The sequence below is a fragment of the Amblyomma mixtum genome, chromosome 3 (assembly GCF_055824585.1).
Source record: "Amblyomma mixtum isolate Tamu chromosome 3, ASM5582458v1, whole genome shotgun sequence".
NCBI lineage: Eukaryota > Metazoa > Arthropoda > Arachnida > Ixodida > Ixodidae > Amblyomma > Amblyomma mixtum.
Window position 1 is genome coordinate 308924791 of NC_143014.1, and position 20608 is coordinate 308945398.

General features: G+C 47.4%; 1 protein-coding gene across 2 annotated transcripts in view; it reads right to left on the reverse strand.

Annotated features, from left to right (window-relative positions):
* LOC149355555 (solute carrier family 53 member 1) overlaps window positions 1–20608 on the reverse strand; it is an 81547-nt gene that overhangs the window by 42760 nt on the left and 18179 nt on the right. For both annotated transcript variants that reach the window (XM_089583890.1, XM_089583889.1), the window contains exons 4-7: window positions 16433–16725; window positions 9155–9256; window positions 2000–2080; window positions 150–228 (exon numbers count right to left, since the gene is read on the reverse strand). In XM_089583890.1, coding sequence (XP_089440016.1) covers window positions 150–228; window positions 2000–2080; window positions 9155–9256; window positions 16433–16725 — 555 coding nt within the window. The remainder of the gene's footprint in view (window positions 1–149; window positions 229–1999; window positions 2081–9154; window positions 9257–16432; window positions 16726–20608) is intronic.

The following is a 20608-nucleotide window of genomic DNA, read 5'->3' on the forward strand; positions in this document are numbered from 1 at the left end:
AACCCATGAGCCACGTTCAGCTATGTTCAACTAGTAGGCCTACTCATTCCCGTTCCCCAAGAAGAGAAGTCTGTGCATCACTGCTGTGGATGCCACACAACAGGCACTTAGAAAAGGACGCCAGCAGAGAGGGAAGAGTGCAGACTCACCTGAGAGGATCACTGCAATGACAAGCACGATGTAGGCACCGGAAAAGAGCCCCACCTTGAAGGTCACCCAGGGTGATTGCTGCATCCACCAAGGAAAAGCCCACAGTCACCCTCGTGCAGTGGCACTCAAGACTAAGACACAGCCTGCAAGGCCTAATTCACCATCTAACAGAATCTGCATGTCGCCAGCCTGAATGACAAGTGCTTGCTACAGCTAGCACAAGCGCTGCTTGTAAAATAACATCGCTCAACTGCACCCGTCCCCTGAAGGTAGTGCACATTTTGACAACCTACAGCTGCTGGCTGCTCTAAGGGCCATGCGGCCATAAGGGCTAAGGGCCCTACGGGATCAACCTTACTCTCAAAATATCAGCAATTGCTCCTACTGTCAGCTCCAAAACGATTTCAAATTGCTCTGTCAACTATCAGTACAGAATGAAAGAAAAAAAAAAAAACGAGTGGTGTGCGAAACATGTTGGCTCAGGGTGGAAGAGTTATGTGAGGGAGTCCTTTAAGAAAGCCATTCAGTATACACCTGGCAACTACCATATTCATACGAATATGAACAATGAGAGTTTTTTTTCCCTTAGTTCACCAGTTTCAGAACACCTCTCACATTATGCTCGGGACCAAGGTACGAATATTATAACAAGATTTTTTTTTTTTCACTGCTCTTCAAGGTAGCTACAGCGAGCTTCGTCACCAGCCTCGCAAGAGACTAAGAGAAGACAGCTTTTTGACAGCCTTAAGGCCGCGTTGTGGCATGGGCAAAGGAGAGGGTGGCTACGGAAAGAAGCCAGCGTATATTGTGCAATATATGTAGACTGTGTATTTAATGCGTTGGAGGGTTTGCTGCACTCTACAACGCCGCATGCATTTCTAATGCTGCCTCGGAAATGATATCAATATATCTGTTGCTTCCGTATCCTTGCGTGCTGTATCCAGTTTTTCCAAGCCCTCAGCTACATGTAGTTGGTTTGAACATACAAAGATCACATTATAATTGTAACATTTTTCAAACTCTCCCTTCACATTATATCAATCGCATTATACACAAGTAAATACGGTACTTGTATTCCCCGTGAGCCAGGTGCACAAAGCACGCAACGAAGAAAAATATGGAACTGTTTGCTTGGACTGCAGTTGCAGCAGTGCCCTGTATGACAAGCACAAAAGGACTGTGCTACATCGCTTATACCAGCTCAGCACTCATGCTACCTTTCGTTCCTGGGTAGCAAGTTTCGCATCAGCCAGTTTACAGCGAGGCACAACAGAAATTGTGTTCACACTGCAAGCGAGATTTGCAAGCACGTCACAGCAGCAGTTGTCTGCACAAATTATACAAGAACGGATCAGTGTGTTGTCGTTTCCTGCCTGGTCCTCTTTATAACCACAAATTAGCACACACAAGGAACAATTCTTCTGCATGCAAATATTCAGAACCAATTTGTTAAACATATAGAAAACATATATATGTTTCACAAAAACTTCAAAGACGGCTGGCAACTTTCCCGTTAGACAAGAAAAAAAGAAAGAAAACTTGTAAAAGTCAATACAAGTCAGTAAAAGTCAAAAAGACTGTCAATAGGAACAGTGCACATAAGCGGGAAGGACTAAAAGTGCTTCGAATTTTTGTGACAGACAGGAAGAGTTTCCCCGACCAATGAAAAAGCTTGAAGAAAAACTTGTACAAGTAAAAGAAAGGGGTAAATTGAAAACGAAAAAGATCTTGGAAACCAGTATGCCTATGAGCAAGACACACACTTATGGTGCCCACTATTTCAATAAAAACCAGTTGGCTCGACAATGCAGAGCTCCTGCCAATGAACTTTAGTGGTGAGGAGCCCCACCTGATCGCCCAGTGGAGGAACCCGTAACCGCTTCATGGCTTTCTGCCGGTCACCGCCTTCCAGCATGGTGGTCACCAGGCTCTGCAGCAGAGAACAGTGCTCAGCAATGGCCCTCCCCACACAATGACTCATTAGACTGGCTGGCTCTTCGATGGGAATTGTGAGAGCTCATTCTGCAATGCAAAGCTGTTCACCACAAATGAACTATGACAGCGAAACAATGCAGACACAACACAGACGAAAAAAGTCAGGCGTGGCATGACTTTACTCATCCTTGTTGTGCCTGACCATGAAATTCCGTCCCTTCAGGGGGTTGCCAAATTTTTCCACACCCCTCACATACCTCCAGATTTCAAGGTTTGCCTCCAGCTGCTGCTTGGCCCTGGGCCCTTTTGCTGACAGCCAAGTTGCCAACTGGCACTGCAAAGCAGCACGCTCAGCTGGCAGATTAGAATGTGCCTATAATGCACACAGGTCAGTGCATAATTGGTATACTTGTTGCCTGGACACTACACAATAGGCCCACTTCTTACTTAATGCCTAAATTAGTGAACTTCTTAGTTACACATTCCTGCACAGCACACTCACATGCACAGATATATGACCACTAGTGCTTCTGTCCCAGACAGCTACCAGGCACTTTGATAAAACTTTGGCTGGGCCTAGTTGGTACATGGTATTATTGTTAAAGTGAAGGCTGTGCAAACACGGTATTTGTCTCTGTGTCTCTTCGTTGTGAATCGTCCCGTGTTTGTGCAACCTTCACCTTAACAATATCAGTCACTCTGATGTTTGCCCAAAGAAGTGTCTTTGGGCCGCGAACCAGCTCGACTAGACTGTTTCTTTGATGGTATTAGGTGCCTAGGTCATCAGGCACCTCTTAATTCTAACCCACATGGCATTTACTCACAATCAAGTTGCCAGAGGCCAGAAAGTCGACAAATAACAACAACGAAGCCATATGGCTGGTCCTCAAAATAAAAAACAACAAAACAATGATGATCACAGAAACAATAATAATGCAGTAAGCAGATTCCTGTTAGGAGGAACTCTGTTTACCCTTTAACTGCCAAATGAATTCCCGAAAAGTGTACCAAAATCATCCAACATTTTTTAATGCAGCTAATTTTTTCTATGTAATTCTGATTCTGAAAATATATCACTTCGCTGGCTTCTGTTTAGAAGAAATGAAAAAAAAAAAATAAGCTGCTCTTGAGGGCGGCTTTCCCTCAGTGCATGCCATAGTAATGGGTTTCAACATACAAAAATGCGCCGTACTTATGATCCGATACGCTGTAACATACTCCAAAATGCATAGACGTTGCTTCGTCCTAGCATAAACAAGGTTTCATCACTGATAGTTAAGTGCACTACCCAACGCGCCACTGTTGTCATCGTCTCCGTTGCTCTCGTCATTTGAAGCAGTCTCCTGTTAGCAAACAAAGTCAGAGCCACTGTTGAAAACAAATTCAACACTGTTAGCAACACTGTTGTCAGAATTAAAGAAGAAGCTTTTTCCTGGAACATTGGTACTACCAGCATTCTTCATGCGTGATGCCATTATATAATGACTCTTGTCAGGCTTGAAACACATGCTAAAGGCACGAAACGCACTTTTCCATGGACAAATACTGCCCTCTAGTGTTGAAAATTGTAAGCTACGCAACTGCTGGCGGTAGCTTGACCTGGGTGGTGGGAGCAGCGCAACATCGGACCGAATGAGTGAGACTTGCCATGGGCGATATTAGTACAATCTCCCACGACGACTATAGCTCGGAGTTAGCAGTTAAGGGGTTAAGATAAATCTGGATATAACAAACAATGTGAGAAACTTTAGATAGTTTTTACAAGTTGAATGTGAAAAAATAAATAAATAAATAAATAAATAAATAAATAAAAATATGCTTAAAATGGACCACTTTGCACACTTCTCGGTTAGGACGAAATTTTGCAGGAACTGTCAACTAAGGCAACGAAGTGGTGGTCCATCCAACTCGAGTTTCGGAGCAATTTTTGGAGCAGAAAAGGCACCGTTTTGGAGCAGTCCTGTTTTGGGGAAAGCCCTCATTCTGAGCAACTTTGCATCAGAATTGAAATTTTGGAGCAACCCCGGCGCAACACAAATGAAGTAATGGAGTTATTCAGAAGAGCTTCTTAGCGATGGCACTGTGTTTGGTTATGTGTAGCTATGTAAAAACCTGCACTAGATTTTTCTTTTTGCACGTAAAAATGCACCGTGCATAAAGCGCACGCGGCTGTGCCACCAAACCTGCCCTATCATGGGCATTTATTGGGCCCGCTCAATGTGGACGTTCAATGTGGACCAGGCTTAAGAGTGTATTCAAAACAAACATTTTACTGATCGGTGCTGGCTGCAAGTTCGGAAAAGTGTACTTCATCACAAATCTGCAAATCGAACATGCTCACGAACGTTTTTTTTTTATGCCGTACATAATGCTTCCTGCAATTATTTTCTCAAGTCCACCAAGCATGGACAAGGTTCAAAGTCTGTTGCCACAGTGCATGCTCTAAACTTTTGCACTTCAAGCCAGATGAGATGATTTTTTTGGCCCTCTTCGCCAGTGTTGAAATGCACATGTTTTAGACATGGTGTTATATATGGTAGTCACTTGGTCATGAAACAAAGTTCACACTTAACTCGTCTGGCTCTGTGCACATAATTACTCCTGATGTTTACAAACAGCCAGTGCCAAAAGCTCAATTTGTCCGTGTATTGTATTCTCAGATCTCTAAATGTGGAAATTCTACAAACAAAGGAAGAATGTGCCACCTACATGGAAACCTAAATTACAACTCAATTCCCGCATTGTACTTCCATACAGTTCCACAATGCCATGACCAGCACATAAACCTGATTAAATTTAGTGGCATCTATGCCCGAAACTTTCAAGTTTGAAGCCACAACAACTCATCCAGAGCTCTTAAATACAATCAGTCACCCACTAAAATCTAGTCTAAAACTATGGCAGTAAAAATGCCAACACAGTAAATCTCATTAATTAGGAAATCCGGACAATTCGGACGGGCTTCCGACAGGGGGCCATGTCAAGGTATGATTGACAAAATTGCAATCGTCCAAATAGCTGCAAGCCTGACTTGCATTGTACAATGTTGTCTACACACCTTTGACTTGAGATCAACGCACAGCATGGCATTAGAAAAGTCATGCCACATAGGCTCGCTTTCACTTTTCTAAGCTTCACACCAGTGCGATAGCAGCTACAATGTGCACTGTTTTGGACACTGTTTGGCTTACCTCTCACTCTTTTTTTTTTCTTTCCAGAAAGCGCCTCACTGGTCTAGCATCCGTGCTTTCCCTCACTTCCACCAGCATGGTTCTTCCATTCTACCCGTGCGCCAAAAATGCATGCTCGTCATGAGCTGTTCGCAACTAGTAAGGTGGAGCCTCTTCACATGCGATGACTACACTTGCGGAGAGACTCCACTGCCACTGCGTTACAGTCAAAGAGGCCACAGAGGCCTTTACTATTCTGGAGCAGTTAGGCTGGGACACTCTCAAGCGGGTACACGCAGCGAAGCATCGATGGAACAGCGAGAAATCGTCACCATCATCTCAGAAGCAGATGACCAAGGGTAAGGCTTTCGCCAAATAAATACACTACAATAAGAATGGTTTCTGGCAGTTTTTCGTGAGTAATTTGTTAATTCCGACCTTCATATAATTTGGACGTTTTTCTCAGTCCCTTCAAGTCTGAACCAACGAGGTAACACTGCACTAATTTCATCCTATGCAAGGCACAATGGGCCAGGCTTAAGCAAGGAAGTGGCACTTTTCGGTAAGAGGACATTGATAACGGGACCCCAAACCAAGAAGGCTAATGAATTGTGCCTGCTGGTGCACGGCAGTTTACAGCATTAAAAAGCTTTTATTTTACCCCATATGTGCTGAAAGCAAATTACTAACGCATGTCCACATTGGGTATTTCTAGGAGCAGCTGAGCAACAAACTTTGGCAAATGCAAAACTTCAGGTGCACACACAGTCACTGTGGTGTGAAGGGCTAAGGTTCGTTGGTTGCGTGCACGCGACTGGGCTGACTGACTGCTAAATTTCACCACTGGCTGCTGGTGCTCGGGGTTCGGGTTTTGCTCCAAAAATATTTTTTCTTTCCACAGCATTCGCTTCACGTGGCACAGCTCAGGCACATTCTTGATCAATCTGCCACTTTTGGAGCAGAAAGGCCCATGGAAATGAAAATTTATCAAAATGGCTCAAATGCAACAGCAGCAGGACCACCACTGGCAACTTCATGTGGCGGTACTTGCCAACTATCTATTATGCCACTTTCGAAATTAACATGAAAGAAAGCTTCTCTGCACTCTTCCATCTGAGTCGTGTGTGCCGTGGGTGACGCTTGCACGATGCAGAGACGGCCAGATCTCAGCATCGTGCACACACCACCTCGCAGGCACTGATTGCTTCTAGCCGACGGAAATAGGCAGAAGCAGGAGACGCACCTGCTCGCTGACCTGGAGCTTAAACAGTTGGTGTGACGGTACACCACATGCCTTCATGTATGCCTGAGGCGAGTGTGCGGTGTATAGTTGGACACCCCCCGACCTTAGCACCATGTGCATGTCACCCCTGGCAGACTGGAAAGCATGCGGTACACTTGCTCATAGAGTTGGTAACAGCCTGACCTCAGAAAGAGTGAGATAAGAGACAGAAGAAAAGATGATTATGTGATCATTCATGGGAACTCGAGGGGCATCCTCGGAGCGCTTGGAGGCAAAACAATAAGCCGAAAAACCAAACAGAAAAAAAGCTGCTGTAAAGAAAAAAAGAAGGCAAAAAAAAACATTGCTGTTCCCAAGCAGGATCACACGGGCTTTGGTCATGCCCTTTACTCTATTGCTTTGTGAGTGCAATAAATGCTCATAGTATTGCAATTACCTTCTCACTGTAAGGCCATTAAATTCACTGTTTTATGTAACAGATTTGGACACACCTGGCATGCTCACACATCCTTCCTGGAGGAGCCCGTATAAAGATGAACTTCCAGTAAGACGAAAAAGTTTCCAAGGTTCTTTCAAATTTGTCTTAATAGGTAGGAGTCTCCTGTAGTTTCATCTGTACACTAAACTGCAGTTTTTATAAAAATGGCTGTGAAAAGAAAATGCTCGTTCTTTTTTTTGGTCTTCCATTCAGGCTCCGGATATACAGAAATCTGGATCTGGACAATGAAAATTTGAAAAGCACGCCATCAGCCAGCAATCAGTGTGATCTGCAGGTCGTGCCGTGTACCATGCCACAATCCAATTTCTGCGCTCGCGTGCCCCAAAGCTTGCTACACAGCTGCTCTGTACAGCTCGCTTCACATGATTCTGGCTGACACACATTGCATAAGTTAAGCATCATTAATTAAAAGTCACTGGGACTGCAAAAAATATTCAAATCAACTGAACACAGCGAAAAATGGAACCAACACAAAAAATTTTTTAGTAGGAATGTGCTTCCTTTAGAGGACAAAATTTGCGATTACCGTATATTGCCGCGTAAAAGTTGACCTCCCAACTTGTAGCCCTTGCTTACCAAAAAAAAAAAAAAAAGGTCGACTTCGAACATAAGGCAATGCATACAACCTCCACTTAGTCCTGCTGCCACACTTTGCTTTGCAGTCTCACCCGCGATGACATTGCACCGTAAACACGTAATGATGTGACCACAAGGGCAGCAGTCTGAAAGCTTAAAAGCAAAAACACAGTGCTCCACCCTGTTTTCTACACTTGTGTGCAGCCCGACTGACTAGCGGCTAACCAAACTGCCAATGGCCCTGTAATTTCAAATTTCGGTGTGATGCACACCCAGGAGGTTATATAGGAAGTTTGCTCTTGCGCTAAACTACCACCTGTGCCAAGAAGCGATCACCAGCGCGAACAAGCCAGGTTAAAAAGGCGCGATATTAGAATTTTCTCTAGCAGAACTGATTTGCATACGAATTAACGACTTTTTATGGCACACGGAGCCCCACGCATCTCACCGGGAACAGGTACTGGCACGGGGCACATACTACCCACCGCTTGTTCAAAACCACCTTAGACTTCGCAAATAGGTTCTGTGGAATCACTGCCGCCAGTGATGGTCTATGCTGCGAACGAAATTCCCTCAACAAGACCCAAAATTCCTCACTTCAGGCCCCTTTTCCCTGCAGCAGCTTGAAATCTCCGTCAATTTGAAAAAAAAAAAAAAGTGAGAAGTTTGATTCTTAAAATTTCCTGAAACTGCAAAAATTCCCCTTTCGCCAAAATTTACCCCTCAAAATCATTAGAAAAAGAGAAAACTCCCCAAATGGAACATTACTGATAGCCCCCCTACCCTGCATTGTTGCCCTACGCAATGGCATGCTGTGCGTGGTGCTTCTCTGACTCGCAAGTGCTCCGCGGCAACACCAGACGCAAGGCTCTTGATGGCTGCCAATGCATTGGTTCTTACAATGCTTAGCATCACCTCATGTGTGCTTTCGCAGCGCGCTGGCAGTTGATTCTGTGAGGAATGAGCAAGTTAACTGACGTGAAAGGTGCGAGATGCGCCATTTGGAATGCTGCGACGGCTGGCCATGAGTTCAAATGAACAAGAAATTTCTGTACTTGCAATAATTCAGATGGGAAAAATACATTAAATAATTTAAGTACGGTGCGAGCCAATCTGAACAGCAAGGGCCATTTGCAAGCTAGTCGAAATTTCTAATATTTACACACCCCTACAAGAATCACAAAGCCGTAGTAACATACTGGGCAAAAAAAAAAAAATCAGGCTCGCCTAGCCTTTGTCACAGCAGAAAATTGTGTTTGTATCAAAATGGCACAACTGGCACAGCTGTACCGCCCTTGTGAAAGTAGGCCCCCTTTCACATCTTTGCTAAATACAGACACCTGACCAACACAATATTTAGGTGTTACGTTAATGCTGAGAATCTGGCATGTGGGCGAAGGATTAACAGCAGCACACAAAGGGCGTGCACTGAAGTTAATAGCAAATTTATGTGTTTATTCACTGCTGACAAATATTTTGTAATTACCAATGCCCACCCAGCCACGGTTCACCTGCAGCTTGCAAGGAAAAGTGAGCCCACTGCTGTGCAGGCCACTGATACGGGTGTAGTACGAGACGCACCTCTGTCTCCTGGATGAGCCGGTCAATGTCCTTGTTGGTGTAGAAAGGCGCAGCCTCCACATTGCCCTGGCGCCACTGGGCGCCCAGGTTTGTCCCCAAGAGCTGCACAAACAAGAGGAACACTGCCCACAAAGCCCGACTACAAGCAGGAGCCCCATGTGGGCACTCGGTGTAACACTGCGCAACCAACAGCCGAGAGGGAAATCGCTAGCAGGTGCAAAAAGAAAACGGCACCACCAGAAATTAAACATGGGCCTGCTGCACGAGTGCCCAGTTAGGGGCAAGTAGCAAACCTTGTCACAGGTGTAAAGACACCACACGGTGTCTGTCCCTGCACTCCCCTCGGCCAAGACTGCAGCCCACTTCCTTCCAGCTCTCGCTGCAACTCGCTGCTCGTGAAAAACCAAAACCTTACCTCCATGCGATTGTTGATAAGAGCAAGCATACCTTGTTCTTCAGACACATGCACTAAGCATTTTTGCATCTAGGTTAGCAGTAGCTGCGAACTACACAGGAAACCTTCGCTCCTCTGACACATTCAGTCTACAGTCCTTGAATTCAACAGCTCCTGTCTGCCTCAGTTCTACACACCTTTGTATCTGTTACCCTGCACCAGAACACTTCAGCTGAGGTACAATGGTGCGACCGACCATGGCACGTGTCCAGCAACAAAGCACAAAAAAAAAAAGTTTAATGCAACCAAAATAAACCTCACACGAAAGATTTATGCATAGAAAGTCCCTGTACAGCATAACATATTACCGTATTTACTCGCGTAATAGGCGCACTCGCATAATAGGCGCACCCCTAGTTAGGGCGCGAAAAATCAGATTTTTTTATTTCCGCGCATAATAGGCGCACCCCGAACTTGGCACTGTGATCAATACTGTATTTACACGATTGCAAGCCGACGCCTCGCCACCCCCCGCTTCCCAATCTTTATTTTAACAAAGTTTTTGCTGAACTGACTACTAGTCCCTACTAGTGCTGCTGCCGTCGCAGCTGCTGCAGACCCACAGCACGTACAACGACATCGCGTAGAACAGCCGCACACAGTTTTCAGGGATGCTCACTTTAAACGTCTGTTTGGAAAGCTTCATCTCCAGCCGGAAACGTTCCCGACTTAGGCCCGCGAAAACCTTGGAGTCGCGTACAAAAATTTAAGGACGCCGCAGTCGCAACTGCCGCACTTCTCGGTCACGTCGTATTTTCCGACCTGCCGCACGCTTGCCGCGTTCGAGAGCAAACTCCCAGCCGTGTAGCTGTTAAGGTGCTTGCCCGTCGAGCTAAAACATCAACGCTCCGCGGCAAAGCCATAAACCACGATAACTATCGCGCTACCGCAAATCCCGGCACTTGACAGCAACAAGAACAACAAAAAAAAACGAGCTGGAGATGCTGATGGCGATATAGATAGCGAAAGCTCGCGGCGGAGGAAAACGATGATGATGATGATGAGCTTGGCCTTGGGCGGCGTCTGGAAGCTCCTGTGCGCGTGTGTGGCCTCCGCGATCAAACGCCCGTTGCGCGCAGCCGGAGCCGATCGCGGAGGCCTCGGCGCGTGCATTCCGAAAGTTTCGGTGCGGCCCTTACACGGCCTTTTTTTTTTTTAACATTTTCTTCGCGAAAACGGGGTGCGGCCCGTACACGAGTGCGTTTACGCGGTGTGTTCAATTTTGCGAGTCGAAAAATTTCCGGAAATTTTACCCCGCGTAATAGGCGCACCCCGAACTTTGAGCCGGATTTTCTGGAAAAAAAGTGCGCCTATTATGCGAGTAAATACGGTACTTTATTTTGTTTCGCCAGAGAAAGCCAGCAAAACTTTTGATTACCTTGATCCATAAACATAAGGCCCCTTCTGGGAAGCACTGCCCGCGATGCAAATATGTTCAGGACTGCACCGGTGACCCAGTGGCTTGAGCATTCACCTCACATGCAGGAGGTGTGAGAGTTGATCCCCAGTGCCCCAACGTACTCACTGGTGATACAATGGGTGCAGGCTTTCCCCTGGCCTGGTGCTCGGCTTATCTGGGTGAAATGCTTGGGAAATGGGTCTGGTTTGGTTTGGTTTATGGGGGTTTAACGTCCCAAAGCGACTCAGGCTACGAGGGACGCCGTAGTGAAGGGCTCCGGAAATTTCGACCACCTGGGGGTTCTTTAACGTGCACTGACATCGCACAGTACACGGGCCTCTACAATTTCGCCTCCATAGAAATTCGACCGCCGCGGCCGGGATCGAACCCACGTCTTTTGGATCAGCAGCCGAGCACCGTAACCACTGAGCCACCGCGGCGGGGCAGAAAATGGGCCTCTGACCCCATCTTGTGCTGGTGCAAAACACTTTGTACCATGGCCCTCTTTGGCCAAAGCTGCTCTTGCACCATAAATCATCATCATCATTATCATGTTCAGTGCACACAGGCATCTGCTATCTGTTTTCTCACGTGGAAAATGAGACCATTAACGTTTCCTTCAAAATGATATTGTACATTACCAGCACTTGAGGCGATGTTTGCAACATAATTTCACTCCGCATAGACGCTTCACATTTGAGAGCATGAGTGCCGCCATATTTGGTCATGTGACCTTTTTGCCATCGCCGGCCTTCAGGTCTTCAGGATCTGATGGCTGCCGGCGCGCTTTCACACTGCTGCAAGGTGCTGATCCAGCTCTCGATGTATATAACAAGCTGGCGGACGCCACAAAAACTTTACGTGAATGCGCACAGCATGTACTGGTGGTGCAAAACGTTACATGCAATCACCTGATTTTTGCTTATGACCGCCGGCAAAGGCCTGAATGTGTCAGAAAACAGTGCAGCCTGTTGCGAGTTATTGCACAATAGCACATGAGCCCCATGTCCCTCTGCTGAGAGCTACTCTTCCAAGGCACGATATTTCGGTCCAAAGGAGGTATGAATACACAATTATTAAAATGTTCATCGTTTAGCACTGCACAGTTGCAAGACTGAATACGTATACACGCGCGTGCTCACACGCAAATTGCCCAGATATTATTTTATGTTGCAGCATCCAGGAAGACTGTGCACACTGCTCAAAGTCCGTTTCAAGTGCTCAGTGGCATTCAGCTGTGCTATGAAGAAAGTAAGACTGAAAAAAACTGTGTCGACCTGAGTTCAGGTCTCGCGGATGTAGGAACTGTAATCAGCTGAAATATGCAAAATCCTATCGTCAGTCACACAAATCCATCGGTCACACAAGTGACTGATGGTGGACTGGCAAGAGTCTGCACTTTTACTCGCACTAGCGAACAGAGCCTCGGAAAATACTGCGGCATGGAGGGTTGGTAGCTCGGCGGTCAGCATGCATTTGCATCTCTTGCACCTGTCGACAGTGCATCTGAAGTAGTGGCGTGGACTGGACTAATGTAGCCTTGTAGTAACCACCATTCACTAATATCTGCTGTCAAGGAGGTGGCAAAAAAAAAAAACGGCGGTAGCTTTTGCCACTTTCACTCTCACGTACCCTTTTCCACACTACACAGATGTAATGCGGGGAAGCGACCGGTGCCGGTGCTTGGCCTGCCACCGTTGCACGCTAGCAATCCTGTACAGAGAAGCCAACCAACTGGCACTTGGTTTTTTGCAGCCTCCTGAACCGCTGCGCTTTACTCATGTTAAATAATCTCTTCCCTATTGCACTCCATGCATCCTTACTAGTTTACACAACGCGACAGTTCTGTAGGCAGTGCTGATGCAGTCGCCCGCCTGGGAAACACTTGATAGTCGGGTTGTTGACATTGTACAAGGCCAGCGTTTTTCCCTAATTGTCCCGGCTTGCTCCAATATGAACAATACTTGATTTTAAATCATTTTATGCAGTAACATGTTTGGTGAACATTTGCATTAATTGAAAAAGCCTAATTTGTTATCCACAAGTGATGCCAGTGACTGCTGCTGGCCATCTAAAGCATTGCTTGGCAGTCTGGGCCATACCAGTGCTTCCTGATCCCTGTATGCGCATCCTACGATGTAAGCAATCGTTGATTTCACATCACACTGGTGTCACATCTACACTTGATGGCCATTTGCATTTGCTAAGCTTGTGAATTTCCTCTCCACAATCACTAAAATCACCCATAAAGCACAGCACTGGCATCACTTCAATGCCTCACGATAGAGTCACTAGATAGGTTTTCAAAGTACTGCGTTTCTTTTCCCCGTGCCGCCAGGCTTGAAAGAAACATGGCCGCGGCAGCCCAATGTTGCCAAAAGAGAAAAACTGAACAATTTGCATGGACTTTCTATATAGCGACGAGCCTCCAAAGAGTACGGGGCTTTTCTGAAAGACCCATACACACGTGCAAGACGTTGCTTCAAAGAGTTGCAAGAATTATAGTTTCCTGTTTACTCTGAGTGTTCGCTCATGCAACCTTTGTGGGAATCTGGCTTTCCGCCGTCGCCTTTGCGCGGCTAGCCGGCCTCCCGCGTTGTTTCTCCTCTTTCCCTTGCTCCCGCCTCAGGCGGTGGAGAGGCGGCTAGGTGACTAATCACTGTCATTTGGCCACAGCTCCGCCCCGGCTCCCCAACGGCCTTTGCCATTGGCGCCTTTTGGCGGGAAATCGGGACTCGCTACGGGCGGCCGCGCACGGCGCGACCGTCCGAGCGGGGCCCAGAGAGAGAGATCCCTCCGAGACAGCGTAAGGTGCGTACGTTACTGTTTTGTCCGTGCCGGCCTTTGCCGTTCGGACCAGTGCTTACTCGAGCTCGCCCGCACGTGTCCTCTGACCTGCAGCGGCTCGAGCCTGTCCAGCGGGGTCCAGCGACCTCTGACAGGCGTACCTTGCGTTGAATGCCCACTCTCTCTCGCAACCGGCCCAACGGTCGACACGAGAGAGAGATCACAGCACTGCCGCGGGGACATTCTCCTGCAGCGGCGTGCTAGCGTCGCGCATTGCTCGAGTCGCTTCGTGCGCGCAGCGGAGCCTTGCTCCTCGCGCGCCCCCGGGACGGGATGACGATTGAGTGTGTGTGTACTGCTGAAGGACGACGTGAATAAAACGTCTCCTTTGTGAACTTGGAGGCCTATTTCTTTGCGGCGAATCGCTCTCCTCCCAGCGGAGGTTGAGTGCACCGCATCGGTGTCCCAGTGTGTGTGTGGTGACGGCTGATCGGGGCCCTTGGCTCGCGCGAAGCTCGAACCCGCGGTGGGTGGTGGCCTGTGTCCACGTAGGAACCCACAACTGGGGCCCCACGTTGGGCGCCAGTTGTGGGTTTCTACGTGGACACAGGCCACCACCCACCGCGGGTTCGAGCTTCGCGCGAGCCAAGGGCCCCGATCAGCCGTCACCACACACACACTGGGACACCGTTGCAGCGCACTCAACCTCCGCTGGGAGGAGAGCGATTCGCCGCAAAGAAATAGGCCTCCAAGTTCACAAAGGAGACGTTTATTCACGTCGTCCTTCAGCAGGTACACAAACACTCAATAGTCACCCCGTCCCGGGGGCGCGCGAGGAGCAAGGCTCCGCTGCGCGCACGAAGCGACTCGAGCAATGCGCGCCGCTAGCACGCCGCTGCAGGAGAATGTCCCCGCGGCAGTACTGTGATCTCCCTCTCGTGTCGACCGTTGGGCCGGTTGCGAGAGAGAGTGGGCAATCAACGCAAGGTACGCCTGTCTGAGGTCGCTGGACCCCGCTGGACAGGCTCGAGCCGCTGCAGGTCAGAGGACACGTGCGGGCGAGCTCGAGTAAGCACTGGTCCGAGCGGCAAAGGCCGGCAGGGACAAACAGTAACGTACGCACCTTACGCTGTCTCGGAGGGATCCCTCTCTCTCTCTGGGCCCCGCTCGGACGGTCGCGGGATGCGCGGCCGCCAAAACGGGTCCCGGATTCCCGCCAAAAGGCGCCAATGGCAAAGGCCCTTGGGGAGCCGGGGCGGAGCTGTGGCTAAATGACAGTGATTAGTCACCCAGCCGCCTCTCCACCGCCCGAGGCGGGAGCAAGGGAAAGAGGAGAAACGACGCGGTAGGCCGGCACAGCCGCGCAAAGGCGACGGCGGAAAGCCAGGATTCCCACACCTTCAAAGTTAGATGTGCCACCTAAGCAGAAGCTTATTTTGTCAATCACAATAACGACGTTTTACAGGTGGATACACAGTGAACCACGGATGAGATTTCAGCACTGAGAACATCAGTCAGGGCCAGCCATGAAGCTTCCAAATCTGGCTGCAGGGAGAGGAGGATCATGATATACTCTGAAAACTTATCCAGTGACTCTACCCCATGACGGTCACAGGTGCCCCTAGCGGCGGCTCCTGTCCCCATTTCAAATTTTCGGGGAAGCATGACCAGCAGAGGTATTGAAGAAATCTGGCACTACTTTCCTGCATATTGCTTCAAAAATACGCTTCACGTCCGTATCAAAGCAACGGCGTTAAAAATTCACTTGACAACAGTACACAAGCTGTGGAGCAGTGTTTCATGCTGCACACCAGTGCCATCAATGGCGGCTCCAAGGGCAGGAAATAACACCTGTCCTAGTGGCACAACCTGTCCACCTGTTGCGAACAGTGTGAACTGCTCTCTGCAAACGGTCAATAGCCTCAGTGTGGCTGCATTCTGTTGTGGATTGCCTACTGCTTGCAGCACTTTTGGACAGCTCTGAAGTGAGGCTATGGCAGCTCACGGCCTCCCTTCCTCTTTTTGCACCTCTGTGCTCTCAACAGGACCACGACCACAAGAGTAGAAAGCCTTTTCAAAGGTCAATATATCATTACTCTGCAACACAAAGCTCTGCAAAGTAACAGCAAACGACGAAAGAAACAGAAATGGAAAAAACCAGGCCACCTACATTATTATGCTATGCACCCACATCAAAAAACACTCTTGCCACCTTTAGCATGCCCCTCCGTTCTTCACCAATCCTCTTTCACACTCCATACTGTAACCAAGCTCCTCCAAGCATAGCTGCCAAAGAATGCCAAGCAGTACAATTCGTGCACTCTCCCGGTGCTCACATGTGAATGCAATGTCCTTCTACAAGTATGGGAACACCTTGTTACAGAAATTTCATGCAAATTCTACAGGCAGTTTCCGAAATGCCTCTATGCTACTACGTAGCCACTATGCCTACACAGTTCAGAACTTAGGAAGTTGCTTAGGGTAAACACATGCACCTTCTTCAGGCCTTAGTTTTTCCGCCTGCACCTGCAGCATCAGCAGGTGCAGCAGTGAAATGTGCCAATGCCCATTCGAGCGTAGTAGGCATTTCAATAAATAAATAAAAATAAAGCATAAAATGCTAGTCCATGCCACACACCTTGTCATGCTTCTTGAGGATCTTTCGGAAGCCGGTGAAGTTGAGGTTCTGGTAGTTCTGCAGCAGGATAAGGCTGAGGTAGAACTCGCTGAAGGCCAGTTTCAGGTCGTGGATCTTGCGCGTGTGGATCTTGACCTCCTGTGCCTGCCGGTCAAAGGCCCGCATGAGACCCAGCCGGCCCCCGCCACCCACGGCCGCGCTGCCACTCAGCCGGTGCGACTCCAGCTTGCTGATGTAGTTGTTCAGCTCAGACTTCAGGTTGCTGAACTTGCGCGTTGCCTCCGCCAGTTTCTCTGCAGCAACAGGCGGGAACCATCAGAGCCTCAAGCAACTCTTCACCAGAATGCTCCCGAGAGGGATGCCACAGAATTGCGCACATACAAATCAACACACGCTCCAACTCCTCTGAACACAGCGATTTCCACTCCTTCCTTCTAGCCCCTGGGAAAGGCAGCGCAAAAACTGGCCCCACAGAGGCAAGCGGCTTCACAGAGACACCTATGATGCTTTCACAACACATGCTTTTGATGCACGGCTCCAAGACTCTGTCTGCCAGGTACCAATATTCGTAACTGCAGACAAGGTACACTATACACAAGGCGTTCGAAGCAAGTGTTTTTTTTTTAAGCTAGCATTTGAGTTAAACTTCTTTCGACACACAGTAAGCTACATGAGTCACTACAACACAGATAAGATTTTATAACTTCTCAAATGGATTGCTAATTAACTCTTTAACAGGTCACCATATGTATAATAAATAATGCACATGGATTATTGAAGATTGATCTCTACTTGGTTCGATCAGGCTATCAACCTGTTAATTCTATATTTTGAGGCTCTACAGAACTAAAGCTACATAGGCAAAAGCCCATATAGCTCCATGTAGCTCCATGTAATCCATATCACATGGGCTTTTGAAATGAATTTTTCCAGAATATCTTTTCCAGAATATCTTTTGGCTCTCATCAGACATGAAGTGTGACCTGGTATTACCATGACCAGCTTCGTTCGCTTCCATCAATAACCTTCTTTTCCATGCTGGTAACTATTCTTTTATGCTGGTACTGCAGATAAGAATCAAGCTATGAATCAACTAACCAACATGCCACAGTAACTGTATGCGTCCCTTTCACCCTCAGCTTCCGGAACTTGTCCAATACATTTGTTGTAATGACCATGGCATGAAAGAAAGCAGCTGAGTGCGCAAGACCTCCTCAACAAATAAACACAATACGAAGCAAATTACCATCAAAGTCACAAACATGTTGTATGCCAAAAGTCATCAGGCATGCATGCACACACATGCATTAATGACGGTAGCACGTCAAAAACAATGTTCAGGCAGCTGTCAAGGCAGACACAACTCCTTCGCAAATATACATAGCACCACTTTCCATCACACCAACAAAAGTTGGTTCATCTCTTCTCATACAGTATACTCGTGATAAATCAAACTCTGATAATTCGAACTTTCCGTTAATCAAACAAATAACAAAATTTTGGCTAGCTGGCTATACTTTTAATGCATTCTAAAGGTGCTTAATTCATACCATGGTTTTTTCATCATCATCATCATCATCAGCCTGACTACACCCACTGCAGGGCAAAGGCCTCTCCCATGTCTCTCCAATTAACCCTGTCCTTTGCTAGTTGCCGCCACTGTATCCCCACAAACTTCTTAATCTCATCCGCCCACCTAACTTTCTGCCGTCCCCTGTTACGTTTGCTTTCTCTAATTCAAAATTTTTGGCTTGTTCCAACATTCCCGGCACGCGAAAGAGTTAAGTCAAGTTCACGGCGCCGTGAGCTCCAAATCCAGTCCCTCCAACCGGTTAACTCAGCTGCGGTCTGAGGGGGGCCGTGTCGATTGGAGTTGCCCAGTCGCCGCATAGTTTTGTTTTCTGAAATTTGTTACTGGCTGTGCATCAGGGAGCCAAAACCAGCTGCACACCAGTTTGGACGCTGGTTGGCGTGTTACTGGTCTTTTTTTCTTTTTAGGCGTCGCGGTGTTACGGCACAAATGCGCATTCCCCTTTGCTTCCTTCTGTGAGGTCATGTGTGCTGAAAATGCATGGTCACCACGAGCTGCTTGTTGTGTCATGGCTCCATCAAGGAAGGCCTAACTATTTTGGAGCAGTTCTGCAGTACACCAAGATGGAATAGCAAAAAATCGTCATTGCCACACAGTTTTCACTAAAAAGCAGATGACCATTGCTTATCTTTCCATCACTTAAATTTGCTGCACTGCAAAACTGTTAGTCGACTTTCAGAACATGAACTTTGCATAACTCTGATCTTTTGTTCAGTCCCTTGAGGTCTTAATGTGGTTTTACTCTATTGGGAAACCAATGCATTACTGATATCTATTTTTCAACCATACAACCAGTTAGAGTGTGCTGGTTAAGTAACGACATCAGTGCCTTTCACCCATACTTTGTGCTAAAATATTTGGCTATGTTTGCATGGTCAAAGAGTTCTAAATTACTATTTAGACTTTTGAGCAGTCCTACAATATTGGATACTCGGGCAATTCACTACCTGTTACGTGTGGTAAAGCTCCAGACATTGGACATCGATTTTCAAATCACATTTTTCATCACGCGTGGTCGTCCCCTTATGACAACGCACAAAGATTATTAGTTTGTCTTTCAGAATCTAGTTTGTCTTGCATGCACACAACTTAACCCTTGCACCGGAAAAGTGTAGAAGTGTAGACCCTCTTGAACCTATGCTAACAGGCGCCAGCTTTTACACAAGAAACTTTTAGAGTTACTGAGCAAAAAAGTAGTGCCCCACATGTAGGACACTAGGAATACATGGGTTAAGATGCACTCCTGATAATTCAAACAAAAAACTCCAGTCCCTTGAAGTTTGAATGATGGTTTTATGGTTTTATGGGGTTTAACGTCCCAAAGCGACTAAGGCTATGAGAGACGCCGTAGTGGAGGGCTCCGGAAATTTCGACCACCTGGGGTTCTTTAACGTGCACTGACATCGCACAGTACACGGGCCTCTAGAATTTCTCCTCCTAAGAAATTCGACCGCCGCGGCCGGGATCGAACCCGCGTCTTTCAGGTCAGCAGCTGAGCACCATAACCACTGAGTCACCGCGGCGGCAAAGTTTGAATGAGAGTCTACTGTAACTTGTAAGAAAGAAATTGAACTTGCTATTTTTAACTTCACATTTCAAACAGCAGCTAAATAAAACTAAAGAGCATTGCTGGCTCTGCCACAAGTATGCAGCTTGAAAGACGTCTCTTGTTCCACTCGGCTTGAACTGGCTGCTAGCTGCCTTGCCCAGTAGAGGGCATTGCCAATGCGTGTTATTGCAACTATGGAAGCTGACATCAGCTCATTGCTTGGCACTCTGCCATACAAGCTACTAAAACAGGCCGCCTATACTCCATCTCATAAGTCGTTTGCAGCGCTGTGAAGGCTGCAGCGATATGAGCCAATCAGAACGGCGTGTGCTTTAAAACGTGTTCCTCCCTGCCCCTCACCCCCACGACTGGTGGCTCCATCCCTTGGAAGGAAAGAGCACCAGTGTCCAGCTGCTGCATGCAGGAGACTTGGCGGACCCCATGTTGACGAATGGCAGCGCGCCACCTCGCAGGAAGGAGGCCTCCGCAGTGCTGTGTTCATGCAGACTTTCTCTGCTGATTTAACCAGTGAATGAAATGCTTACTGTGCTTTCAAGACATCATCCTGAACCCCCTTTTCAATTGCTGCAATAATTGTTTGAATTGTTTGAAAAATAGCCACAACACTGCTCAAATATTTGAGGAACTATTTGTTGTCTTCCTTGGCTCTGAATGGATGAGAGAGCTCTACCTTTCACGGTGCTGCAAACAACTTATGAGATGAAGTATAGATCCACGCCGTGCTCTGTTAACATGCCACGCTACTTTTAATATTCGATTTCATTCCCTATCCTCTGGTCTTCTGTCACTGGTTGTGGCATCCTGACAATGTAAGCCGTGACGATGTAAGCCGTGACGATGGACACGTACCAGTGGCAGAGGACAAAAAGAAAGCAAGACAAAATGAGACATTACAAAACATGGCTCCTAGTCGGCATTACGAGGCATTTAAAGCATAGAGATGTGCAATGCACAGAAAACTCAAAACACATCCTTTACCTGCACTTCACATAATTCCAGGTGACTATAAACACCT